Here is a 27686-nt window from a genome sequence, read left to right as displayed (position 1 = left end):
GCAAGAGAGAGAGTTCTCGCTTCCCTTGGGTCATTCCCCACATGGCTGCATCAGCCAGTTCTGGGCCAGGCCGAAGCCAAGAGCTGGGAACGCCTTCTGGGTCTTCCATGTGGGTGTCATAGACCCAGCTGTGGGCTGTCTTCCGTTGTTTTCCCAGGCGCATTAGCCGGGAGCTGGATTGGAAGTAAAACATGTGAGACTTGAACCCCAGACTCAGATATGTGATGAGACTGGAAAAGTATCTTTTGGTAATTTAATTCACTGTGCTACAGTGTAAGCCCCTCAAGGCTAGTTTTTTTGTTTAAAGAGACTTATTTATTTATTTGGAGGTCAGAAAGGGAGGGACAGAAAGATCTTCCATCTGCTGGCTTATTTCCCAAATGGCCACAGCAGCTAGGATTGAGGACTAATTCCAGTTAAGGCCAGGAGCCAGAAGCTTCGTCCTGCTCCTTGACGTGGGTAACAGGGCCCAATGAGTTGGTCCATCTTCTGTTTTTCTTAAGCCATCAGCAGGGAGCTGGATCCCAAGCAGCTGGGACTTGAACTGCCACCTGTTTGGGTGCTAGCATTTCAGGCTGTGGCTTTACGTGCTATGCCATAATTCTAGCTGTATTTGAGTTTTTAGGTAGTTGAGTATGCAACACTTTTTTTTTTTTGCATTTTGATTCAGAGTCTTGTTTACAAAGATTTCCTTCACTTCAGTGTTATAAAAAAATACTTAGCTGTATTTTCTAGTTTCTCTTTGAGAGACCATGTTTTATGCATAAATCTTCAGTGCAACTGACAGTGATTTGGTTAAAGTCAGGCCTGTTGTATATTTCTGTGTATTATTCATGTGCTTGCTTTCTACATATCGGCCACGTTCTTTCAGTAGTGTTATTTTTTTCAGTAGTGTTATTATAATGATGTTGTACCTCAAATTCTTTGATTCTTTAACAGTGCTACTGATCTTTTTTTTTTTTTTAAGGAACTTTCTGCTTTAATGTTTTCTCTGAATTGGATCAAAGCAAAAACAGAACTTGTTGGCCCTGCTCATCTGATCCATGAATTTGTGGAATACAGGCATATATTGGATGAAAAGGTATAAAGTTGTATGAAACACTAATCCTTAATGGACACCTCATGTTGACACTTAATTCTTTTTTTTAAGATTTATTTATTTTCATTGCAAAGTCAGATATACAGAGAGGAGGAGAGACAGAGAGGAAGATCTTCTGTCTGATGATTCACTCCCCAAGTGACTGTAATGGCCACTTGCAGTGAGCCAACCCGAAGCCAGGAGCCGGGAGCTCTTCAGGGTCTCCCACGCGGGTGCAGGGTCCCAAGGCTTCGGGTCATCCTCAGCTGCTTTCCCAGGCCACAAGCAGGGAGCTGGATGGGAAGCGGGGCTGCCGGGATTAGAACCAGCGCCCATATGGGATCCCGGCACATTCAAGGCAAGGATTTTAGCCACTAGGCCACTGCGCCGGGCCCAACATTTAATTCTGCTTCATCTTAAGTTTTTCTAATTAATTTACTTCTTAGCCTATTGAGAATGTAGGTAGGATTGAGATTTGAAGGTTGGAAGAGAGATTTTTTTTAGTGATTTAAAAAACATTTTTTAAAACATTTATTTATTTTTATTACAAAGTCTGATATTCAGAAAGGAGGAGAGAGAGAAAGGAAGATCTTCTGTCCGATGATTCACTCCCCAAGTGAGCGCATCGGGCCAGTGCTGTGCCGATCCAGAGCCAGGAGCCAGGAGCCAGGAGCTTCCTCCAGGTCTCCCACACGGGTGCAGGGTCCCAAATCATTGGGCCATTCTCGACTGCTTTCCCAGACCACAGGCAAGGAGCTGGATGGGAAGTGGAGCTGCTGGGATTAGAACTGGTGCCCACATGGGATCCCGGGCACGTTCAAGGCGAGGATTGCAGCCGCTAGGTCATGCCACCGGGCCCTTAAAAAACATTCTGAGAAAAAGTATGTTCAATAACAATATTTTTGCCCCATCTTTAGAAGTCATAAGAGGATCTCTTCATATTTGTTGTGACTTTATGGATGACTAGTTTTAGTTCATGTTGACTGTTTTATTTAAGCCTTCAAAGTGCCAGGGTCACAGAAACAGAAAAATATCAGATCCTAGTTCTGGTTATGTTTCTAAAGAGTGTTCTGTTTACTCATAGAACTGTGCAGGCTGTGAAAACTTTCAGGAGTTTTTATCTTTAAATGGACACCTTCTTGGACGACAGCCATTTCCTAATATCGTACAACTGGGTCTCTGTGAACCGGAAAGTTCAGAAGTGTATCAGCAAGCCAAGCTGCAGGCCAAGCAGGAGGCCGAGGATGGGATGCTGTACCTGGAGTGGATGTGAGTAGTTAAGGAGAGAAAGCACAGGCAGCGGAGGGCGAACTATGTCAATATTTTTCAGGTCATGAGTAAGTACCCTCCAGGAAGATGTAACTTTTGCAGAGAGCCAGAACTTTTAATAAGCATTTGTATTTATTGAAAAGTTCTAGAGAAAAAAGTATAGGAGAAATGATTTTATTTTCAGAGTCCTAGTAGGCATTTTGAGAAGTCATCCTAAATATTAGTACCAAACTCTTAATTTCGTGTAATCTAGACTAACGGTGAGGAGCAAGGGCTTTGGGGCTGTAGACATACATTTAAATCTCAGTTCTGAAAATTAATGGCTTGGGGATTGGTGTTTGGGTTTTCTTGTTTGTTTGTTTAAAGATTTGATTAGTCTTGTTGGAAAGGTAGATTTACAGAGAGAAGTTGAGACAGACAGAAAGATCTTCATCTGCTGGTTCACTTCCCAAATGGCCACAACGGCCAACCTTAGCCAATCTAAAGCCAGTAGCCAGAACTTCTTCCAATTATGAAGTATAACAAGTGTTACGGAATGGGATAAACAGATATTATAGGCAACAGACAAATCTAATCAAGCTTGCATTAATTAGAGGCCCAGGAAGAGTAAAATCATTATTTCCCAAAAAAGTGCTAAAAATAAGGTGTTAAGTTGGCAACATGGCGCAATTAGCCAATCCTCTCCTTGCAAAACCAGTACCCCCTATAGGCGCTGGTTTTATCCCAGTTGTTCTACTTCCCATCCAGCTCCCTGCTTGTGGCCTGGGAAAGCAGTGCAGGAAGCCCCAAAGTTTGGGACCCTGTTCTCGTGTGGGAGATCCAGAAGAGGCTCCTGGTTCCTGGCTTCGAATTGGCTTAGCACTGGCCATTGAGGCCACTTGGGGAATGAACCAGCAGATGGAAGATTTTTCTATCTCTCCTTCTCTCTGTAAATCTGCCTTTTCAATATAAATAAATAAATAAATGCATGAATGAATAAGAAATTATTAAAGAATAGATAACTGTGGAAAAGTAAGAAAAGATAGTCTGATTTTTTTAATACCTATTTTTTGTTTTAATCTGTTACTGTGTTATTTTAAAACAAGAGAAATTTAAATCTTAACTAATTTTTAAAAAAATTTAGATACCACCTCCTTTATAGAGCCTTTCCTCAATTCCTCACACAGCCAAGTGAGTGCTCAATTTTTCAAATTTTATACCTATTTCTATTGTGCTTCATTTTATTGTATCTGCTAGAGTGAACTGTCCTACTAGATTGTGAGAGACTTGAGGAAAACTTCAGCATCGGCGCTTAGCACAGCAGAGACATTCGTGTTCCCGACGTTAGCTGAGCTCAGCTGAACCAGGAGTAACAGTATTACAGCCTGGCTTACTGGGAGCAAGGCCTGGATCCATACAAATTACACATATCACCCTGGCGTACACTTCAGAACCATATTATACATATGAGTGCCCAACCACTGACGTTATCCCAAGGTAGAAGAGAAGCATGGCGATTAGAAAGAACGTGGAAGCCAAAGTTATGTAGACCGAGGAGCTAAATTTCATTCAACTAGTCATGTGAATTCAAAGTACTAGTCTCCTTGTGCCTTAGCTTTCCTGTTTGTAAAGCAAGACAGTGAATACTTATCTTAAAAGGTTGATTTGAACATTAAAAGAAATAGTGTGATTATAGAGTACATAAAAGACGTTGGTAAGATGGTGGCTCATCCTTCCTTTTTTACTAATAATTGATAAGATTGCTTATCAATCAAAATTACTTAATCCAGTAAGTTTCCATTTCCATAAATGTGAAAGGAAAGTAATGATAGCTGTTGTAAACTGAACCTGATATGTAAGTTACGGTTACCATTCTTTGAAATAGTTAATCACATACAAGACGGAGCAAATGCTACGAGAACAAAGAAAATCTAAGCTAGATCTTGCCTAAAAAAAGCTTCACTTTACTAGATACAAAAAATAAGTAAATGTAAGTATAGCAGAAAGAACAGGAAAATTGCTAGCAACCTTAAAGTAAGAAAATATTCTTTCTTGAGCTATGAAATTCCCAAAAGTTCAGAAACTGATCTTCACAATAATGGGCATTTGAGCTCAGCATTGTGATACTGTCTCCAGTCCTGGCTGTCCAATTCTGTTCCGGCTTCCTGCTAGTACAGCTTGGAAAGCAGTGGAAGTGAACCCAAGCACAGGATAGTCTGGGCTCCTGCCACCCAGGTGGGAGACCCTCATGGAGTTCCAGGCTCCTGGTTTTAGCCTGGTCCAACCCTGGTTGTTGTAGCCATTTGGGGGAGTGAACCAGTGGATGTAAGATGTTTCTCCCCTTCTCCCTGTGTGCCTCTACCTTCCAAATAAATAAATCTTAAAAAAAAAAAAAGGCATATAGTATATGGCCAAAATATACTAGATATATAGCAAAGAAAAAGTAAGTAATTGATTTCTTTGAAAACTGAAACTCTTATTAAATTTAAGTTTTTGGCCATCTAAACCTTGTTACAAGAAATACAGAGCGAAGATGGGTTTCTAGTGTTAAAGCATTCTTTGGGGACTGGTGTCAGGGTATAGTAAGTTAAGTCTGAACCTGCAGTGCCAGCATCCCACATGGGCACCGGTTCTGAGTCCTGGCTGCTCTACTTCCAATCTGACTCACTGATGGTGACCTGGGAAAGCAGAAGAGAAAGGCCCAACTCTTTTTGGCCCCTACACCCATGTGGGAGACCAGGAAGAAACACCTGGGTCCTGATTTTCAACTGGCCAGGCTCCAGTATAGGGGCCATTTGGGGAGTGAACGAACAGATGAAAGGCCTATTTTCTCTCACTGTCTGTAACTTTGTCTTTCAAATAAAAACGTAAGTAAATTAAAACAAAACAAAAATACCACATTGCTTGAATGTGGATTCAGCAACCTAGAAAAAAAGAAAAAATTACAGCTGTGAATAACTTAACATTCCATGAGAGAGTTACAGGTTGGAATGCAATTGAAGAAACACAGAAAAAAGAAAAATAAAAATAACAGATGTAACGATTTACAAGTGAACAAGAACTAAATCTAGGACCATTTGATCAGGCCAAGAATTATTATTTCATTGTGAGGGGTAGGTATTGTGATGCAGTGTATTAGATAGCTTGAGATAGGACATCCCTTCTCAGAGTAACTGAGATTCAGTCCGTCTCCACTTCCAGGCCATCTTCTCATGTACCTAAGAGGCAGCGTATGATTGCTGAGTACCTGGTCCTGCCATCCACACAGTAGACGGGGGTGGAGATCCATGCTCCTTGCTTTGGCCCCAGCTGACAGATAGCTCTAGCTGGTGCAGATATTTTGGGGAGTGAAGCAGCAGGTGGAAAATTCCCCCTTCTTTCTGTTTCCCCTCCTTCTTCTTTCTAACCTGACTTTCAAATAAATAAATAAAACTTAAAAAAAAAATCTTAGTTGTGGGGGCCCATACAATGATTGTACAGGTGAATCCTCTGCCTGTGGTGCCAGTCTCCCATGTGGACACTGGCTCCTGTCCCAGCTGTTCCACTTCTGATCTAACTCCTGCTAATGGCCCAGGAAGGCAGCAGATGACCCGTGTCCTTGGGCCCCTGTGCCGACATAGGAGATCTGGAAGAAGCTCCTGTCTCGCACTGTGGTGGCCATTTGGGTAGTGAGCCAGCAGATTAAAGATCTCTGTCCCTCACTCTCTGTGTAATTCTTTCAAGTAAAATCTTTATAATATATATATATATATATTTTTGTTTTGTTTTGCAAAGTGAGATACACAGAGAGAGAGACAGAGAGGAAGATCTTCCATCTGATGATTCACTCCCCGAGTGGACATAGTGGCCGGAGCTGAGCCAATCCGAAGCCAGGAACTTCATTTGGGTCTCCAACACGGGTTCAGGATCCCAAGGCTTTGGGCCATCTCAACTGCTTTCCCAGGCCACAAGCAGGGAGCTGGATGGGAAGCAGGGCCACCAGGATTGGAACTGGTGCCCATATAGGATCCCGGTGTGTTCAAGGCGAAGACTTCAGCTGCTAGGGCACCGCATGGGTCCCACAAGTAAAATAAATCTCCAAAAAGAAATACTTGATTTCTCACTAACCATAACATGAATTTATTTATCTACAAATTGCTATTGAATACCAAGTATTTAATATTGGATCCTGACAAAATGCTAAAAGCTATTCTTTTAAAGATTTATTTATTTTTATTGTACTTTTATCTATTGTTTTACAATTTTACAATTTTTGATAATTTTTACATATTTGATTAGGAAGCAAAGGGTTAAAGGCTGGAGGAAAGTAGATAAGACCATTGTTTTCACATTCTCTTTTTTGTTTCCTGTATCTTGGGGGAAGGGGAAGAGATAAGGTAAGAACCTGCACCCAGCTTCCCAGCCACCCCAGGTCCCCTGTGTGGGACACACTCCGAGGGTCCTGCTCAAGTGGTTTTGCTAGTTCCACAGATCTATATTGCTACCAGCTTGCCACTCCAATCACGATAAAATCTCTCTAGACTCCACTGGCTGACATAGTCTACTTTAGAGTCTCCATTTGCCCAGAAATTCACTGCCAACTCTTTGCTGGGGCAGTTGATTGAATTGTTCTGTCCTCTGTACTCTGTTATGGTACCAGGTGTCCTCTTCAGGATCTAGAGTACTGCCATATCCTTCATGTGCACCTGGATATGCTGTGCACTGCTCCATCTAAGCCACTGAGGAAGTCCAACTCTGACACATGCATTCTACGGTCAGACTGTGGAACCTGCAATTTTCTCCATGGTTAGGGTTCTGAGTCCAGTGATGCATTTGGGGGATTCCCAAAGAAACTTCATCTGAGGTGATCTCAGACATGATTTCTTGTGTGTGCATGCCAGTACAGGGTCTGGCACAGTCTGTCGCCCAAATTGGCCTGTGCACACTGCAATTGCAGTGGTCCTGTCATTTGGTATCTCTCAGGATTAATTCCTCACCTACACATCCAGTGGCCTTATCCATGGATGTCCCTAGGCAGTGATTCTGTATCCTCAAGACCCCAGAGCTTGCTGCAGGGTGACCAACGGGCAAAGCCTGGTACCAGTTGGTGCTCTGGCTGCCCATAAGCCCAGGACTCTCCCCTTGCCTAGCAGCGGTGGCTGGGGAGCTAGGATCTCCAGCAGGAAGCCTGGCCCTGCGTGGGTTTTCTCAGCCGCAGCGACATGGCTGAGAGAGTAAGGTATCCATGCCAATGCTTAGACTTACCTGTGCTTTGCCTACCAAGATGGCAGCAGTGGTGGAAATTTTATTTATTAGAAAGGTAGATTCTCAGAGAAGAGAGATGGAGAAAGATCTTCTGATCGAGGTTCATTCCCCAGGTGGCTGCAGCAACAGGGATTGAGCCTGATCTGAAGCCAGGAGCCAGGAGCTTCCTCTGGGCCTCCTTACATGAGTGCAGGGTCCCAAGGCTTTGGGCCGTTCTCTGCTGCTTTCCCAGGTCACAAGCAGGGAGCTGGAAGGGAAGTGGAGGAGGCAATATACTAAGCAATGCCCATATGGGATCCGGGGGCATGCAAGGTGAGGACTCTAGCCACTAGCCTGCTCAATGCTATTCTTAACAGGAACAACTAACTAACTGAATACTTTCTACAAACTAGGTACTATTCAAAGACTACATACTATATACCTACATACTAACTCCTTTAATGCTGATAACAATGGCAATCTTTTTAAATTCTTAAAAAATTTAGTTTTATTTTTGATGTAGTTTACATAGTTGACAAAAATGTACATCAATGAAGATCACTCATTAGTGTGGGAAGGGTTGAGGCATGCGGGCAGGTGGGTGGAACAAATGGCTCCAATTTTCCTTTTCTTCCCGTTTATTCTGTAATAATGCTAGTCTTAGGCAAGACACGTTGAGTTACTTTCCTCCAAAAATACACAACTGTTAAAAGGGCTGAGGGGGGCTGGCAGTGTGTTAAGCTTCTGCCCGCAGTGGCAGCATCACATACTCTGCTTCGGCCAGCTCTCTACTCATGTGCCTTGGAAAAGCAGCAGAAGATGGCCCAGTTCTTGGGCTCTTGCACCCTGGGGGACACTGGGAAGAAGCTCCTGGCTTGGAACTCACCCAGCTGTGACATAGTGGTCATCTTAGGAGTGAACCAGCGAATGGAAGACCTTTCTCTCTGTCTTCCCTTCTCTCTTTATAAAATCTCCTTTTAGTAAAAATAAGTAAATCTTAAAAAAAAAAAATAGTGGGCTTACCATAAGATTTTATTTTATTTTTAAAGGTTTGTTTGTTTATTTTATTATTTTTTATTTTTTTTAGGCTTTCCTTCTTTCTTCCATTTTAAAAATTTTATTATTTATTATTATTTATTAAACGGGGGTATTAAGTGAGAAGGCCCACCCAATTTCCCACCCTCCCCAGGTCCCGGCTGTAGGGTATGTTCTGAGGTTCTTGCTCAAGTGGTTTTGATATTTCAACAGTTATGAATCACTGCCAATCTTGCCACTCCAAGCACTATGAGGCCCTTGAAGAATCCACTGATTGACATAGTCCATCATAGAGTCTCTGTTTGCCCCGTATTTCGCTGCCAAGATATAGCTGAGATGGTTGGTTGACGGTTTGTTTATTTTTTATTACAAAGTCAGATACACAGAGAGGAGGAGAAACAGAGAGGAAGATCCTCCGTCTGACGGTTCACTCCCCAAGTGAGCACAACGGCCAGTGCTGTGCCGATCCGAAGCCAGGAACCAGGAACTTCCTTCTAGGTCTCCCACACAGGTGCAGGGTCCCAAGGCTTTGGGCTGTCCTCAACTGCTTTTCCAGGCCACAAACAGGGAGCTGTATGGGAAGTGGAGCTGCTGGGATTAGAACCGGCGCCCATATGGGATCCCGGTGCATTCAAGGCGAGGACTTTAGCTGCGAGGCCACGCCACTGGGCCCACCATCAGATTTTAGATAGGAAACAAATCTCATTTTGCTGTGCTTTCTTTCATTTTAAGAAATGGACATTTTTCAGAAGATACTTATACATGATGTTTTATCCATGCCTCGTATTTCAGTGTATCAAATAAAAATAGAAAGTGACATGCATTTGATTAACAGATTTCTTTTAACTTAGTGACATTTGTGATGTATGACAGATTGCTTAATACAGAGTAGCATTTTTTGCAAAGTAATACTTTCATTAGGTTATGTTTTCTCTTTGGCTGATCTATGCTGTCATTTGCATACTAGTAATTTAAAGAATTTTATAGCGATTTTGGGTATATGTGTGTTACAAGATACACACATATTTGCTCTGATACTGAGAGAAGGTAGTTGCTTTTACTCTAGCTTACTGGATTTGTTATTTTTTTCCTTGTATTCAGAAACAAAAAAGCCATCAAGAATCTCTCGCGCCTAGTTGTCCGCCCGCACACTGATGCTGTTTACTGTGCTTGCTTTTCTGAGGATGGTCAGAAAATAGCTTCCTGTGGAGCTGACAAAACCTTACAGGTAAACTTACTCCTGAGGTAAATGGAAAGGGCCGTGTACCCAGTCCCACAGAGTAGGGTTTGTAGAGTCTGGCATTTGGTTCAGGGTTGAAATAGCCACATTCTACATTAATGGTCCTGGGTGGAAGTTCTGGCTCTGCTTCTGTCCGGCTTCCTGGTGATGAATACCCCGAGAGGCAGCAGGCCCTGGCTCCGGTCGTTGGGCTCCTGTCCTAGTCCAGCTTTTCGGGATTTGGGGAAGAATCAACAGATAGAAGATCTCTCTCTCTTTCCCTGTGTGTGTGCTGCCTTCAAAACAAGCAGTAAATGTTAGACGAGTATGTTTAACTCTAAAATTTAACAGTGTTACAAGTAGAAATCGCAGAGAAGTTCAAATCTCTTGAACGCTCTGAAATCTTTTTCCACAGATTTTAAAGATGTACTTAAATGCCTTTGTGATTATAAATTTCCAGGTGACAGAGAAGTGCTTCTACTCTGCCACTCAGCTATCATTCGTCAGCTAAGACTAATGAAGAATAAATTTTAAGACTTTATAATGCAAGAAATAGGGCTTTGATGAAGAAACAACAATTAAGTAAAATAACTATATTATCACCGCTGCCACTATCTTGGTGTGAGCGGCCAATGGGAGTTTGACCTCAGGGCTTGGGTGGAAGGAGCTCCCAGCAGTGTGGGGGCTGCTGGGGTACCTGAGCCAGGTTGGACTCAATGCTTGGGACCCTGGCCCAGCCACTGCTGCCAAACGGTGAGCGAGTCCTGAGCTTCCTTGGACCAGAGAGTTTTCTCCCTTCACAATAAGAACAGTGTGAAGTGATCTCTCAGGAGCTCAAGTTGGTCCCTGGCCCTGCTCGCTGTCACCATCTTAGGCTTGGGGCAGCCAGAGCACCAACCAGTGCTGGCCTCCGCCTGCTGGCCACCCAGCGGCAAGCATGGGAGCTGGGGGGTGTGGAATTACTGCCTAGGGATATCCATGGATAAGACCACTGTGCATGTAGATGAGGAATGAAGCTTGAGGGACTTCCAACTACAGGGCCACTATACTTGCACGTAAGTGAGGGAACTGACACCTGGTGGTTTGGAGTGGAGAGACCAGAAAATCTGTATGGGTCAGGTTGATATACCAGCCCACATTGGAATCCTGAATAGGGCTTGTTAGCATGGAACATTGCTGTCTACCACATGCCAGTCCACATGAAAGCTAGTGCTAGATCCCAGCACCTGACTGAATGTGAGAACAGGGGACGGATCACATTAGGCAGGGCCTTGACACTAACTAGCACATGAGAGAACCAGTCCGGGGGTAGATTCTGTGGTGGATGTGTGGGCCCAACCCTGTGGAAATACAAGTCCCACTGGTTAGCTCGAGAGTTGGGGTGGGGATGGACTGAGCTAGGTGTGACCATGGAACCTGCCATCACTCATGGATACAGGGACTGATAACAGTCTGGGCAGACCCAGGCTGCAGCACCTGCATATGCATCCTAAAACAGAGTGTGGGATGGCCCATGCTGTAATATTCACTAGCTCATACAAAGGCCAAGATGTAGGGGTAGGCTATGCCAGGGAAGGACTTAACATCTGCTGGCATGCCTGAGATCTGGGTCTGGGAGTGGGTTGAGTGGGGGAGTGTGGGAAAATCCCCTTGTCAATCACAGCCCCCTCTGGTGAGCACATATTTCAGGTCTGGGATTCAGGCAAGCTGGGCAAGGTAGTTCCTCGGCACAAGTGTGAACTGGGTCTGGGGTGTGCTGGACTGGGCTAGACTCCAGCACTCACTGGTGCTCGTGAGAACCAGGGTAGTTGTAGGACAGGCTAGGCTAGGTCTTTGCCCCTGCTGAGCCAGGTGTGAGCTGTGTTTGGGTGTGGACCAGGCCTGGCTGGGCTGTATTACCCAACCATGAAAAATGGAAATGGTTGAAGACCAGTCAGGAAAGGCCACTGTTCCTGCTAGGACAGGAGGTGAACTAAGTAGGGCTGGCCCATGGACCCACCGACGGGCACGGTATCTGGCACTGGGAGAGGTTCTGATGGAGGAGCTTAGGGAGGAAGTGGGCCTGGTGGAGGTTATTGTGGGTCACTCGGACTAGGCTATAGCTCCCACTGGTTTGTGTGAGGGCTGAGTGTGTGGTGGATAGAATCGGGCTGGGCTGCAACACTCATTGATTTGTGTAGAAGACAAGGCTATAGGCAGACCTGAACCAGCAGTTGCAACTACCAGCATAGGCTTAAGCTGCTTTGTGTGACGGACTGTGCTGGACCCTGTATTGGCATGCACACACAAGAAATCAGGTCTGGGATCACCTCAGATGAAGTTTCTTTGAGAATTCCCTCAACTGAATCACTGGACTCAGAACCCCAACCATGGAGAGAATTGCGGGTGTCTCGTGTTTGGAGTGGCAAGATCAGCAGCAATTCAGAACTGTTGAGCAGGACCCTCAGAGTGTGCCCCACATCAGGAAACCTGGGGTGATGTCAGGTGGCTGTCCTCCATCCCAGGGTGCAGAGGCAATTTGGGAGGCTAGGTGTGACTTCACTGCTTGTCCCCTATCTTCCCCCAGATACAGGAAAAAAATAGAATGTGGAAAATTGTTATCTCATCTACCTTCCTATAGCCCTTGACCCTTATCGCCCTAATCAACTATCATCAACAATAAATATAATTAATGTTGAAAGCTATGTTGTCAAAGGCCTAGGCATAGATTTCCAAGTGTAAGAAAGAATTGGGTGACTTGACATCGTGGGTTAGCACATTAAGCCTTATGGTTTTGAGTCCAGCATTTCAACTGGGGAGATCTCCAAAGAAACTCTGTCTGAGGTGTTCCCAGACCAGATTCTTGTATGTACTAGCAAGTACAGGGCCCGGCACAGTCCATCACCCTGATCGGCGGTTGAGATCATTGGATTGGTTCTGTTTTCAGCCCCGACTTCCACTGGAACCAGTGGGTGTTGCAGTCCAGCCTGGTTCTGCCCAGCACATACTCGGCTCTCGCATAAACAAGTGGGAGCTGCAGCCTAGTTGGAGCGACCCGCACTAACCCCCACCAGACCAGCCCCCTACCCTGGTTTGCCAGTATGTGTAAGCAGTAGCCCAGTCTGTAACACCCCATTCCACCCAAGCCCCTGTCCTAGTTTTTAAAAAGTTCATGCAGTGGTAGATTTAGCAGAAAATGCACATTTTTTGATAATTTTTGGCAGCTTCCCTCAGTTTATAGAAGTTTTGCAAGTTCTGACAGAAATTTGGATTTTTGGATTAATTTTGTCAGTTTTGTTTTTTTTAAAGATTTATTTTTATTATTATTTATTGGAAAGGCGGATATACAGAGAGGAGAGACAGAGAGGAAGATCTTCCGTCCGATGATTCACTCCCCAAGTGAGCGCAACGGGCCGATACTATGCCGATCCGAAGCCAGGAGCCTCTTCCGGGTCTCCCACGCGGGTGCAGGTTCCCAAAGCTTTGGGCTGTCCTCGACTGCTTTCCCAGGCCACAGGCAGGGAGCTGGAAGGGAAGCGGGGCTGCCGGGATTAGAACCGGCGCCCATATGGGATCCCGGGCGTGCAAGGCGAGGACCTTTAACCGCTTGCGCCACCGCGCCGGGCCCAATTTTGTCAGTTTTGTTTGTGTTTTGCAAATAATAGTGATTGAGAACTTGTAAGGAAACATTTCTGTTGAATAATGAGCAATGGCCTAGTGGCTTTATTTAAAAAAAGGTAATCATTGCTGTTTGTGTAGGTATTCAAAGCTGAAACAGGAGAGAAACTTCTAGAAATCAAGGCTCATGAAGATGAAGTTCTTTGTTGTGCATTCTCTACAGATGGAAAATTTATAGCAACCTGTTCAGTGGACAGAAAAGTAAAGGTAGGAAAATATTTTCCTCTTGAGTTGTAGTTACCACACATTTCATGTTCTTTTCATGTAATGGAGTTTATGGTAACTAGGGTTAGTAAGATCTTGCCTGTTGGTTTGCTAACTTTATCCATTGTAAAGTAATACTGGAAGTTCTTTATTTTTAAACACCAGCAGAAGTGCCTAGATTGATCAGCCAGAGAAATTTACCAGGCCAAAAAAATAAATAAATAAAAAGTCCAAGTTAATGAATTTGTTTGTTCATTAATAGGTATGCAGATTAAATATCGTTTGAAAATGTGGTATTTGTTGTGGCCAGAACGTTGCATCATGATTCCTGATATAGCAAATTTGTGACATACAACCCAGATTAAAAAAAAAAAAAAACTTTCGTGGCAAAACAAGATGGCTGAGTACTTAGCTAAGTGGCTTAGTGGTGTGAAAAGTAATCAGAGGGCGGTTTGTATCTTTGTTAGTTATTCTTTCTTGTCTCTTTCTACTACATTTGACTTTTTACTGGAGTATATATACCAGTTAAAAAAGGAACTGAAAACTTGGAGTTATTCTGTCACTGATATATGGAGGGAAGACCTCATTTTATCCTGGTTTTAAGGTGCTAGGTTGGGTTGGTAGAAAATTATATTGAGTTTTCATTCATTCAAAGGGAAGCATACTATAGAACAATCCAGACTAGACTGAGACATTGGGAGAATCTGTTTCTTGATAGATTAGACTAGTTGGCTTTACAACTAATAATCTCTTTACTTTGCAATACCACTTGGAGTCATACTTGGTGTTGATTACTCTGGGTAGTTTCAAAGTCAGAATTACATGAAAAGAAGAAATAATACTGCATTCTGTTTCCTAAGAACTCAATGTAAGTAACATGGCAGAAATACTTGTTAAATAGCTTCAAAATACCTTCTGGGGGTTGGTGTTGTGTCCAGTGGGTTAAGCTGCCGTTTGCAATGGTGGCATCCCACATTGGATGCATGTCTCAGTCCTTGCTGTTCTCCTTGCAACCCAGCTTCCTTCTGATGTTCCTGGGAGGGAAATGGCAGGTGGCCCAAGTCCTGGCTCCTGGTTCCAACCTGGTGCAGAGCAGGCTGCTGAGGCCACTTGTGGAGTGAAATCACAGATGGAAAATCTTCCCCTGCCTGCTTTCTCTAGTTTTCAAATGCATATATGTATGTTTAAAAGACAAACTCTTTGGGTTCTGGGTATTCTAATAAATACTTCGATAAAGTCAAAAGGGAAATTATGGGAGAGGGGACATTAGTGCCTCTAAAAAATAATTCCAATGAATTGGTGAATGGAAGCTCTTTCTTTTCTTAACTCTGCCTTGAAAATCAAGCAATAAATCTTAAACAAAAAGATTAAGACAAGGTTGAAAGCTAGGTTTTTTTTTTCAGACTCAGAAGTCTCCTCTGCCGATGTTTTTTACTGAGCAATCTAGTTTTACTTATTTCTATGACACCTCGAAGTCTGCAGAGCACTTAGGTTTATTATCTCATTTGAAGCCTGCAATTGTGTAGGAGAGTTCACAGTATCCACCCTTACAGAGGTGGGGACTGAGGTGCAGGTGAGCTGTGGAGGGCAGAATCGGGTCTCGGACTTAGCCCTTTGATCTGTAGTCCGGTATGCCACCCTCTTTTACAGCATTTCTCTGCTGCTGATACGAGGATGTGGAAATCTGCCTTGGTAGATTGTTACACATGGCTTAGTTTCCAGTTACGTTATTGAAAAAATGTGTATACTTGGAGGTAATTTTTGTGTTAGTTTTAAAACATTGAGGCAAAACACTGCCTTATTCTAAAGAAGAGAGGAAACATTCCTTAGCATAGTGTCTGACTGGGAACACCTGCTCTGGCAGCGTGATAGCCCCTGTGAGGTGCCTCATGCCTGCCTTGGCCTTGTTTGTGTCTTGGAAAATAATGTATATTTGTAATTTGTGCTTTTTCTGTTCTCTTTAGATTTGGAATTCTGTGACTGGGGAACTGGTACGTACTTATGATGAGCACTCAGAGCAAGTCAACTGTTGCTGTTTCACCAACCACAGTCAGCACCTCCTCTTGGCCACTGGGTCAAACGACTTCTTCCTCAAAGTAGGTGTGGCTGTTGTGAAATAGGCTGATCAATTGAATGTTGCATCAGAACATTTCCTTTTATTCACCTTGTATTGTGTTTCCATGGTTTTCTTGGTTGCGGGGACTGAAACTTGCATATTAACTTAAACATAATGAAACAAAGCAAAAACCCATATGACCATCAAGCATGTTTGTGAAATATCTAGGGCTCTGCAGAAAAAAAAAATCTGAACACACTTGATTAAACTAAAATTATAGACTGATGTAATAATATACTAAAATTGTTCTGCAGCCGTTATTCTCTTTTACTCTGAAAAACTTTTCCTTATTTTAATAAGTCCACCTCTTAAAAATATAGGACTATTGTACTATGAGTATACTTTAAAAGTTCTTGGAAAATGGAATAAAAAGGTAAGCTTACAGGTCAGCTTTGTTGTGCAGGGGTTAAGCTGCTGCCTGCAGCACCCTGAAGAGTGCTGCTCTGAGTTCTGGCTGCTCTGCTTCCCAGCCAGTTTCCTACTGATGTGCCTGGAGAGAAGCCAGGGATGGTCCAAACATCTGCTGCCACGCATGTGAGAGAACTGGGTGGAGATCCAGGCTCCTGGCGTTGGCCTGGCGGTCCTGGCTCTTGTAGTATTTGAGAGTGGACCGAAATATAGAGGACTTCTTTCTCTCTTGGTCTCCCCCTTTCTCTGTCACTCTACCTTTCAAATAAATAAATAGATCTTTTTGAAAGACGTTTGTAGACTAAGCCTGCCTGCAGCACCAGCAACCCATGTGGTCACTGGTTCATGTCCTGGCTGCTCCACTGTAAATTTTTGATGAGTTTTTTTAATATCCCTCTCTTATTTAACCAACTTTTAATGTTCTTTTGTGACATTCTGTATGTTGGGGAAGTTTATATTTCTTCCTCTTTTTAAAGATTTATTTTTACTTGAAAGGCATAGTTACAAAAAAAAGGTGGGGGGGAGTGAGGAGAGAAAGAGAGATATCTTCCATCTGCTGGATATATCTGCAGATGGCTGCAGTGGTCAGAGCTGAGCCAATCTAAAGGCAGGCGCCAGGAGGCGACTCCTGGTTTCCCATGTGGGTGCAGAGGCCCGAGCACTCAAACCCTGCTCCCCTGCTTTCCCGAGCTGTTAGCAGGGAAGTGGAGCGGCGGGACACGAGCCAGTGCCCATCTGGGTTGTTGGTGCTGCCGGCAGAAGCTTAGTTGGCTATCGGTGCTACTGCCTATCCCGTCCTCCTAAATATGTTCAAAAGCTTCTGTCATGTGGGAGGGATTCATTGCTTACTGAAGTTTTAATGAAGAACAAATTTTAAGACTTACTCAGATTATACCAGCATTACCAGTAAAGACTGTTGTAGCGCACATCTTGTGATTCTGAATTGAGAAGTCAGTGAAAAATATGTCAGTCTGAAGCTGTCTCCTTGTAACTTGTCTTGTCTGGAGAACTGAGTATACCTAGGACTGGGAAAGCGGAACCAAGCCTGGACACAGGCATGGGGAGCAAGGTGTGGCTCAGTGACTATTCCTGAAGAACCCTGCCAAGCTTGGGGATTTATCATGGGGATTGCTTCTAGGCTCAGTGTGTTTCATCCGCACCCTCTCCTGCCCCGCCACAATATATCCAGAGACTATAATAAAGAACCATTGTAGTAGCTATTGTTTAGTTCCAATAATGTTTTGTCAGATTTAAAAAAAAAAAGATTTATTTATTTTTATTGCCAAGTCAGATATACAGAAAGGAGGAGAGGCAGAAAACAAGATCTTCCATCTGATGATTCACTCCTCAATGGCCGGTGCTGTGTTGATCCAAAGCCAGGATCCAGGAACCTCCTCCAAGTCTCCCACACAGTTGAAGGTCCCAAGGCTTTGGGCCGTCCTCGACTGCTTTCCCAGGCCACAAGCAGGGAGCTGGATGGGAAGTGGGGCTGCCGCGATTAGAATTGGCACCCATTTGGGATCCCGGTGGCACGTTCGAGGCAAGGACTTTAGCTGTTAGGCTGTGGCACTGGGCCTTTTGTCAATTTTATAACACACAACACTCCCTCACTTTCCTTTTTTTTTTTTTAATTTGTTTGTGTGCTTGTTTTTTTGTTTTTTTGTTTTTTTTTTTTTTTTTTTGATTAGAACATTTTATAATAAATCCTGGATATTGTGTCACCCAAAAGATTCCAGTGTGCATTTTGGGTTCTTTAAACCTGAGTGCCATGGCATTATTCTACTAAACATAGTGAAATAATTTTGTAATTACCTGGGCCATATGTATTTTCTCCTATCATCTTAAAACCTGTCTTTGTGTCATAGGTTTCTTAATCAAAATCCAGACAAATATATTTGGTTATTATATCTTCAAATTCCACTTTAACCTGTAAGAGCTTCCTTTTCTTTTTACCTCCTCCGTCTTATGCCATCGGTTTGTTAGAGAAATTGAGTCATTTATCTCATGGAATGTGTAATACCCAGGAGCTGATTGATTAATTTTTAGAGGCGTTGCTTAACTTACATTAGGTTTAGTCCCTTATAATTTATAAGTATATATATTTAGTCTCTTTTGGTATAGCAGTGAAGATGCTGCTTGGGATACCCGTATTGCATGTTGGTATGTTGGAGTTTGAGTCCCACCTCTGCTCAATTGTAGCTTCCTGCCGATGTACACTCTGGGACCCAGAAGGTCATGGCTCGAGTAATTGAGTCTTACCCACAGGGGGCTGGGCTGAATTCCTGCCTTAGGAATGAAGCTCCCTCTTTTTCTCTTTGCCTCTCAAATAAAGAAAATAAGCGTTTTGTAAATAATCGTAATTGTCTTGGCTGACACTTAGAGTATTATCTGAGAATCTAGGTGAGCCTTCGATGCATCCAGCTAATTGTTAGTCACAAATCCATCTTTGTGATGGACACCTTTGTGTCATGAATTGAACCACATCCTACAATCAAAACTTCAATGGGAGGGAAGGAAGAATTTTATGTTTTGTGACTTCTCCTGTTCAGTCCTAATTTTTTTGTTTTTCCTTTTATCTTTCTCAAGTAGCTCTGGGATTTGAATCAAAATGAATGCCGAAATACGATGTTTGGTCATACCAATTCAGTCACTCACTGCAGATTTTCCCCGGATGATAAACTGTTGTCTAGTTGTTCAGCTGATGGAACGTTAAAGGTATGCTTTTTGGACATCATTAAAAGTGGGTTGTAATTTTACAGAAAGTCTTATGATTTGGAAATTGGCTCTGCTTTTCACACTTCTCTAGAAAGCTCTTCCATTCAGCTTTCAGGAGCCTGTTTGATGTAATTATAATTACCTGTATTGAGTGTTTATAAATGGTTTGTAACATAATGCTTGATCCTCATGCAGTCGATTGAACACCTGCCCCACTTTTTAAATAAAATTTGAATTCCACTTCATTATTATTCTGTGCCCCTTCTGAATGTTGTTTCCTAATTCTTTCTCTAGGTTAGGGGAATTTTCCCTTATTATTTCATTAAATATATTTTTAAAACCAAGCTTCTCTTTCTGTACCTTCTGGGACTCCCATAATTCTTATATTTGGCCTTTTAATAGTGTCTTTCAATTCCTGAATATTTTTTTGGCCTGATCCAGCTTTTTGTTTGCTTCTCCCTTATGACAGGAAATATCTTTCAATTCTGAGATTCTTTCTTCTGCCTCCTTCATTCTATTTTGGGCACTCTGCATTGTACTTTTAATTTATTCCACTTTATTCTTAATTTCTGATATATAAGTTTTCATTTGATTCATTTCCTGTGTAACATATTCCTTAAATTCCTTGAACTCCTGCTTTATGTGTTTCTCGTTGATAAGAAGCTTTATAACAAGTGTTTTGAATTCTGTATCCCCCATTTTCTCCATGTCTTCCTCAGTTAACTCTCAGATTGGCAAAGGTTTTTACTCCTTTGCAGGGGAGTCTTCAGTAATATTCGTTGTGCCTTTATCTCTTCTTTTGCTCTGGGTCATTGTACTTCTGGTTAGCAAATTTTTCTCCTTGGGGCGGGTTTCTAAGCTGTGTCACCCATGGGTTTATAGTTCAATTTTACTTATTGTGGTTGTACACGGCTCTTTGTTTGCAGTCACTTGTGCCACTCCCTCCAGCAAGTTTCAGATTTGGGCTCTTATGTCTGACCTACACCATGGTCTGCCCAGATCCTCCACCTCCTGTGATCCAGCACTATTGTTGCACCATTGTGTGTACAGCATTTCTCCAAGTTTCAGTCTGAGCAGTTCCCAGGATGATAACACATGTGCAGTTCACTGTTGTCCCTGGAGTGTCAAAGCCTTTGTTACACTGTACAGAATGGCACCTTATGTGAAACTTGTGGAGTTCTTGATCTTCTGGCCCTTAGGTCTGGAGGCTATCTGGACCTGTTTTGGCTGGAACCTGAAGGATGCCACATAGTTGCAATTCATTGAGCCTGGAATGAGTTCGCAGCCTGGAATGAGTTTGCTGCTAGCTTCATGCATGTGCAGTGTTGTCCCATAGCCATTGCCTCCTTTCACAAGATTGCACTAGGTTTGGCTGTGGTAGGGTTGGGGTTGTGAAATCCACTATTCCCACACCATCTGGGATCTGCCACTCTGTCTCTACTCCTGGTCAAATCAAACAGACCAGCAGGACGGGCAGTTCTTTGTCTGGGTTCTCCTCCTGAGCTCCAGGTGAACATCCCTTCCCACCTTGTTGCTGGTGGAGTTCTGGATGCCAGTGCAATTCAGATCACTGCTTGCAGACTGCTGCCGGGTTATCTGTTACTGCAACACCACACCATATTTTGCGCACTTTCCTGCGTCTGTCAGTCTCCAGGTGTGCCTCTGCTCTTGTTCTGTCCTCTATTTCCTGGAATGTGCCTTCTCTGCTTTACACTGGGTAATTTTTCCTCTGTTTCAAGGTGTCCCCACCCTATTCCACCATCTTGATTCTCCCTTGACTGCCATTTTCATCATCTCTTCTGTGTGCCAGGTTGTCCAGTTGCTTCACTTGAACCAGCGTATCTTCATGAGTGATGGAGACGTGTTAGCTCTAGCTCTCATATTCCCTGTATGTATCCCTAATTGCCTATTTGGTGTCACTTAAATAACAGGATACGTATAAGCATACTATATAACTGCGTTAATTATTTTATTCCTTATTATGAGCCAGGTTTTGTTGTCCTTTATGTTTCATGGGTGTTCTTAGAACAGGGTTGGATCAGGCTTTACATCATTGCAGTTGAGCCATTTAGTATTTTTTCATGCAAGTCTTTTTCCTATGGTTAATATAGTTTCATTTTTGCTGTGTGTAAGTCTTAAAGTTTTGTCAAATCAATTTCTGAAATTGGTCAGATTTGTTAAGTATTCTAGTTTGTTACATACCCTCCATTTTCTTCACTGGGAAGTAGCTTTTTGGGAGGGATCTCTTACTCTACTCTGCTGATCCTGTTCCTGCATTTACCTGCCATCCTGGGAATTCCCTTTGCTTTTCCCTGGAGTTGAAAATCTGCTTCCTGGATTTCTTGTCTTCTTGTATTTCTCTCTGGTTTGGCGGAGACTCTCCTTCAACTTCCTAAAGATGGATCCATGAAAGGTAAATGTTAGGTCTTCACCCTGATGTCATGTTTAATTGGTATTTTTGGACTGTTCAGAACTCCGGGTCTGAAGTAGTTTATTTTTCCCTTGGAGTTTTGGAGACTCCATTCCCTCCCGGCTCCGGTGTGCGCTTGGCAAGTTTGGAGCCGTTCTTCCCTCGTGATTCATATGTGATCTTTTTTTGTTCTCGAAATGCTTTAGGATCTTTTTCTATCCAAGAATTTTCTGTGTTGAAATTTTGCTATGATATGCTTTGCTGTGAGTCTGTGTTTATTTGTTGTTCTTGGTTAGCACTGGCATTTTTGAGTTTGGCAACTCATATTCTTCAGTTCTGATGTTTCCTTGAATTGTTCGATTTCTTCCTCTGTATTTTTTTTCTCTCTGCAATGTTTGTTTATGTTTTTTCTTTGTCCATTGTCCCATATTCTGGAAGATTTTTTAGTTTTATTTTCTAGAGTTTCCATTGTGTTTTTAATTTGTGTTATGATTTTTAAAAAGATTTGTTTTTATTGGTGAAGTGGATTTAGAGAGAGGAAAGACAGAGAGAAAGGTCTTCCAACCATTGGTTCACTCCCTAAATGGCTGCAATGGCCGCAGCTGAGCCGATTCAAAGCCAGGAGCCAGGAGCCCCTTCCAGGTCTCTCATGTAGTTATGGGGTCCCATGGCTTTGGGCTGTCCTCAACTCCTTTTCCAGGCCACAGGCAGAGAGCTGGATAGGAAGTGGAGTAGCCAGGTCTCAAGCTGGCAATACTTGCGGGTGGAGGATTAGCCAAGTGAGCCATTGTGCCAATCATGTGCTATCATAGTTTTAAGTACCCATTTTTAAGATGTTTTAAAACATTCTATTCTTGTTTTATATGTGTAGTGTCTTTTGTGTTTTTGTTGGTGTTACTAATAGGTTTTAAGTTCTGTTTCTTTATTATCATTATTATTTTCTGTTTTACAATTTTACAGGCATAGGGCTTCTTCCCTCTCTCATCCCCCCATCCAATCCTTTCTCCTTCTCTCCTATTGTCCACTGTGTTTCATTATTACTATTATTATTATTACTTTATGGTACAGTTCTATAGGCTCCTGGGATTTCCCTTATCTCCTCCCCAGATCACCGCCCCCCCCACCTGGTTCCTCTATATCATTACTAAACTATAGTTCTTCATACACAGTCATATGCCCATCATTGCGGGCATGGACAATATCAGAGAGTCAGTCCAGCATCCTGTTGTCAAGATATAGTAAACAGTTTCATTGTAAGTCCATCTTTGCCTGGAAGTAGAGATGCATACTACATTGTATCCTCACATCTGGATATGATAGTCTCCATTTCACAATTACTGTACATCCCCTTAAATGAAAAGTCACAATACAAAACCAATAATAGGAAGAAAAATAGAAATTTACAATGTCATGAAGTTAAATAACATGTTACTAGATATGACAGTCTCCATAGGGTTTTTTTAAATTTTAATATTCCTATATAGTTGCTGTTTTTCTGTTTTTTATTTTTTGTTTTTATATCTCAGTGTGTATTTTAGCTATCCAATCTTTAACTGTCTGCTCATATTTAGCCGCGCAGCCCTGGAAAGCTGATTGGTAGTTGTGAACTATTTATTATTTGCCTATTAGATTATCATGCTATCGTGTTTTGATAATGAACTTCAGATGTCACAGACATAATGTTTTGTGTCTTTACTTGATTTTGTGATCAAAAACCAATCTTCAGTCTGCTTTTGAAGGATATAAGCTGGCTGGAGAGTTCAGGGTGTGTGAGTAGAGACCTCAGCATTCAGAATATAGAATTTATTTCAGTTTGTCTGTTTTTCAGTAACCATATTGCAGGGTCTAGAACAATCCCTCTGTTTTTTGACTGGCAAGGACAGAGCCTGCTTGGATTGTAGGGAAAGCATTTTAGTGGACTTTAAAAAAATTTTTCTCTCAAATTAATTCCTCTTATGTCACAGGTCCTGGGTCCCAGTCCTTCCTGAGCCTTGGATGAGTTCTGTAGTGTGGGTTGGGAGGGCTGGTTGCGCCCAACAGCCTCAGAGTCGATTTTCAGAAGTCTGCTCCTCACTTTGTCCTCTCTAGCCTTTATGGTTTTGTTGCTATTACCTTTTCGTCCGTTCTGCTTCACTTTGTGAGTTATGCCCAGTAAAAAATATTCCTTTTGCTTACTAGTTTACCTGCATTTTACAAAGTTGTGGAGAGGAATGTATGTGTTCCATCTGTGTCCTTAACGTGAACTCTGTTTCTTTTAGTGACACTATTTCTGTACCTATCTGTAATTAACTTGGAAATAATTATCTTCTTACCTAAGATGTATTTACCCATCATTTACTGAGTGCTTACTGTGAGCTAGATGCTCTACTAGACATTTGGGTTTTGAGTAGTAAACAGAAAAATACACTTTCTGTCCTGAGCTGTTTAAAGATGGGAATGGAGGTAAATGAATAAATGGAATATGAACATGATAAAAAGTGATGGGAGGTGCTCTTAGAGCGAGAGGTGCTCTTTGGGGAAGTGTTCAGATTGCACTTTCTCCCTTTCAAGTTGGTGTAGAGTTCTGTAGCGTGACTACAGAACTAATCTTTAAAGAGAGACTGATCCTTAAGGAGTGAGGTGGCCACCTCTTAACACACAGTGTTTCCATGAGCCTGCAGCTTGAGCTCAGCCCTCACAGCTTGCTTTCAGCAGTCCCTCAGTGTTGTGCCTTTCTCTGACACAGCTGATGTATCTTGTACTAGAGTAATTTATTTTGTCTTATTCTCTTACTGGCCTGTAAACTCCTTGAGGGTAGTGCATATGTCTTTATCTTGATTCACTCATATAATCTGAAAGTGAGAAGCACAGTGTTTAAGAAATGTGTTAAAGATGATAAACCCTTGCTGTGTCCCTCCAAATCCATCTAAAACTTCATCAGACACAGAGAGAAACTTGGGAAGGTTTTCATTTGTCTGGTATAGGAGTTTGAGTTCTGTTTCCCTGCGCATGCCGAAGGCGCTTGTGCAGCCCAGAGCAGTAGCACTAGGGGACAGACGGTATTGTGCTGTGGGTGAGAACTGCCTGGGGTTTGTGGTTGTCTTCCCACAGTGCTTAGCAGTGCTGTTAAGCCATTATTGCTGGCTGGTTTGCACTAATAGTGATAGGTGTAAACAGAGATCTTGAAAAATGATGATTAGATAGCAGTATTTCAAGGTCAGAGAGTTCTAAATAAAGCCTTTGCTTTCTGAGAGGGTGACTATGAAGTTATTTTCCCCCCATGTAATTGTGTAATTATCTAAGCTTTTTGGAGAGTATCATGTTGATAAACATGTTTTTCTGGCTCTGATTTGGCAGTTGTCACTTTAGAGTACAAAGGGTACAGGGTGCACCAGGGCCCTGAATATAGTGCAGTGACTTACTCCGAACAAAATGCCGGTGTTAGGGTACATGATCTTTTGAAAGGTAGGATTTCATTGCTGCTTAAAGTCAAATGCAAAAGCGGAAGGTATAGTATAGGTAGATACTATTTATTCATTTTTTAAAAAAGCATTTATATTACTTACTTACTTGAAAGGCAGAGAGAAAAAGATCTAACAGCTGCCAGTTTACTTCCAAATGTCTGCCACAGTGGAGTCTGGGCCGGACTGCAGCCGCGTGCCTGGAACTCGGCGTGGGTCTCTTGAGGAGGTGGGAGGAACTACCCAGCTGCTTCACTGCCACCAGCTGCCTCCCGGGGTGGGCTTTGGTGGAAAGCTGGAATCACGGGTAAAAATGAGACTTGGACCTAGGCACTGTGGAGTTGGAAGTGGCATCACAGCAGCGTCTTGATTTGCTGTGAAACATCCTGTCCTTGGGTGGTTATGATTTAATAGGATTTTGTTAGTTTTCTTTTTGTTTTTTAAATCCAGGCAACGGTTGAATATGTTTTCTCATATATTTTGGCTGATGAAATTAAAGTTTATGGCATTTATGTTGTTTTCTTTGTTTCTCTGCCTCATTCTTTAATATTTGGGAAAGCCAACTGTTTTAGCACCTGCTTATTTTATCCAGGTCATACGCTGTTGTTTGATTTTGGTTTTGATCATATATACTTATCTAAACTTAAGAGAGACTTAACTATGTGCTTGTCCAGACAAACCAGATTTTGTGTGGGAGCTGTACTTTGGAAGCTGAGTAGGTCTGAGAGAAACGGTGTAATTTTTTTGTTTATTTTTTGGTGGGGACCTGGGAGCGGTTTCTGAACCAGCTCTGGGTCTGGGCATGGTAGCTGTTGTCACTTGGAGACACGAGGCTCGAGGTCCAGGGGAGTGAAGGCGAGAGTCCTCCGAGGCCTGTGTGTCCTGGAGCGTTCCTGTGGCGCTGCTGCAGTGAGGTTCAGGATCCAGTTACAGCCTTATCTCGCTGCGTTAAGCACGTGAGGAACCATGTTCCTTTCAGTGTGTCCTTATTTTCTATTTTCAGGAACTTCTTTATGTCTGTCTTTGCTCTGCCAGCTTATACCTTGGCTGGGACTGGGTCCTGTGCAGTGTTGCTGCTGTGTGTGGGGAAGCCGAGCAGCACATTTGCTGCCTGGCGCAGCAGAGGGCAGCAGTGGCAAGCTGTGAGTCTGTCCTTAGCTTGCTTCTGCACCGGTGCCTGTGTCAGTTCCTAATCCTTAGCTACCTGCACGCCATCCAAGGCTCTGCTAACATGTTACTGAATAAGGCAGCATGTCTTTAGTTTTGTCTAATAAGGTGATGAATGAAACTGGAGTACTGAAAAAGCTTAAACTTTCTGTTATTACTTTAATTTGCAGCTTTGGGATGTGAAATCAGCGAATGAGATGAAAAGCATTTATGTGAAGCAGTTTTTCCTAACCTCAGAGGATCCTCAAGACGATATGGAAGTAATAGTGAGATGTTGTGCGTGGTCTGCTGATGGTTCTAGAATAATGGTGGCAGCAAAAAATAAAATCTTTGTAAGTATTGGTATTTGCAAAAGTCAGATTTAGTTTGATTGGAAGAAAATCAAGATTTCTTTTACTATTGCAGTTGATACTGTTTAATGACATCCAGATGAAGCCGAGCCCTGTGCTCTTGGGCAAGCTCCCTCACCTCCTGGTTGGCACTTGTGCTCTGAAGGCCGTGAGTCTGTGGCTGTGTGAGCGCGAGTCTCTTTAGGCATGCGTGTCTGCGGCGCGTGGACACTGCTTCCCTCCGTTAGAGGTCGTGCAGTGAGCTCACACGGTCATGACACAGCCGTGCGTGTTGTTGAACCTGAGCTTCCTTGCAATTATTTAAAATATGGAATGCTTTCCACATCACTTCTTTTACATCTTTTTGCCATTTGAGATATACTCATTGAGGTAATTTCAAAGCCCTGTTTTTTTCTCTTAAAATTGTGTGATTTGTGGTGGTTTGTGTAGGAATACTCACCAGTAATTGAGCAGAGAGCTTTTTCTAAAATGAATGAGGAAGATGTGCATAAGGAAGGTAAATGACCAGAAGATAGCTTCTTATTTTTCCAGGTCTAATAATAGCTTGCATTTAAGGTATTGAGAATGTTCTGACACATATATATATATACTTTTGATATAAATATTCAAGAAATGCAGTAGGTTCCGACAGCCCCGTGGTGCTGGCAGGCAGATCAGCCGAAGAGCGTGCAGTTACTGCAGTTAGGAGGGCATCGGGTTTGTTTTATGATTGAGTAGCTTTTCTAATCATAATTTTAAAAAGATGTAGATAAGTTTATTACTATTTAAATGGCCTAGTTGAAATAAATAGTTCTGCAAGAACTCCATGCCAGGACCGTGTGCATAGTTCTTGCTGCTGCAGTAGCTAGACCTTCGGACTTCAGTTACTTAGGGTAACTGCTTTAGCAGAAAACTTCAGACGAGAAACCAGTCTCCTTTGATCTTCAGTTTTGAAAACAGAAAGGAAACCACCACATTTGTAAAATTCAGAGATTCAAAGAATTCTTTGATTGTGGTAAAATATATTCATGTAAATTTGGCACTTTAATTTTCAGTATGTAATTCAGTGACAGTCATTATATTTACATTGTTGTACAGTCATTACCATTGTATATTTCCCAAGTTTAAAACAATGTTTTATTTGGGTCGTGACAGGCTAAAGCCCTGCCTTGGCGTGCACATCCCTATACTGCTTTGGAGAGTGATGCAAGCTTTTTTTTTCTCTCTGTCTCACCATCCTCAATCTGTAACTCCATCTTTGAAATAAACAAGGCAGAAAGAGAGAGAGTAAATTCCGACCTGTTGATTCACTTTCCAAATGCCAGGAGCCAGGAAGTCATTGCAGTGATGGAACTCAGTTCCTTGAGCCGTGTCCACTGCTCCCAGGAGCTGCGCAGGCAGGAAGGCGCAGTTAGGAGCTGGAGCTGGAGAGCAAGC

General features: G+C 42.6%; 1 protein-coding gene across 2 annotated transcripts in view; it reads left to right on the top strand.

Annotated features, from left to right (window-relative positions):
• The window catches only part of APAF1 (apoptotic peptidase activating factor 1), a 97982-nt gene that overhangs the window by 26352 nt on the left and 43944 nt on the right, over positions 1–27686 (top strand). For both annotated transcript variants that reach the window (XM_040980319.1, XM_040980311.1), the window contains 7 exons: positions 968–1081; positions 2163–2347; positions 9686–9812; positions 13542–13667; positions 15629–15760; positions 18778–18903; positions 26091–26252. In XM_040980319.1, the coding sequence (XP_040836253.1) occupies positions 968–1081; positions 2163–2347; positions 9686–9812; positions 13542–13667; positions 15629–15760; positions 18778–18903; positions 26091–26252 (972 nt within the window). The remainder of the gene's footprint in view (positions 1–967; positions 1082–2162; positions 2348–9685; positions 9813–13541; positions 13668–15628; positions 15761–18777; positions 18904–26090; positions 26253–27686) is intronic.

The sequence above is a fragment of the Ochotona curzoniae genome, unplaced genomic scaffold (assembly GCF_017591425.1).
Source record: "Ochotona curzoniae isolate NIBS_2020 unplaced genomic scaffold, NIBS_Ocur_1.0 contig_1014, whole genome shotgun sequence".
Taxonomy (NCBI): domain Eukaryota; kingdom Metazoa; phylum Chordata; class Mammalia; order Lagomorpha; family Ochotonidae; genus Ochotona; species Ochotona curzoniae.
The sequence above is the reverse complement of the archived record's forward strand: the minus strand, read 5'-3'. Positions and strand labels throughout refer to the sequence as shown.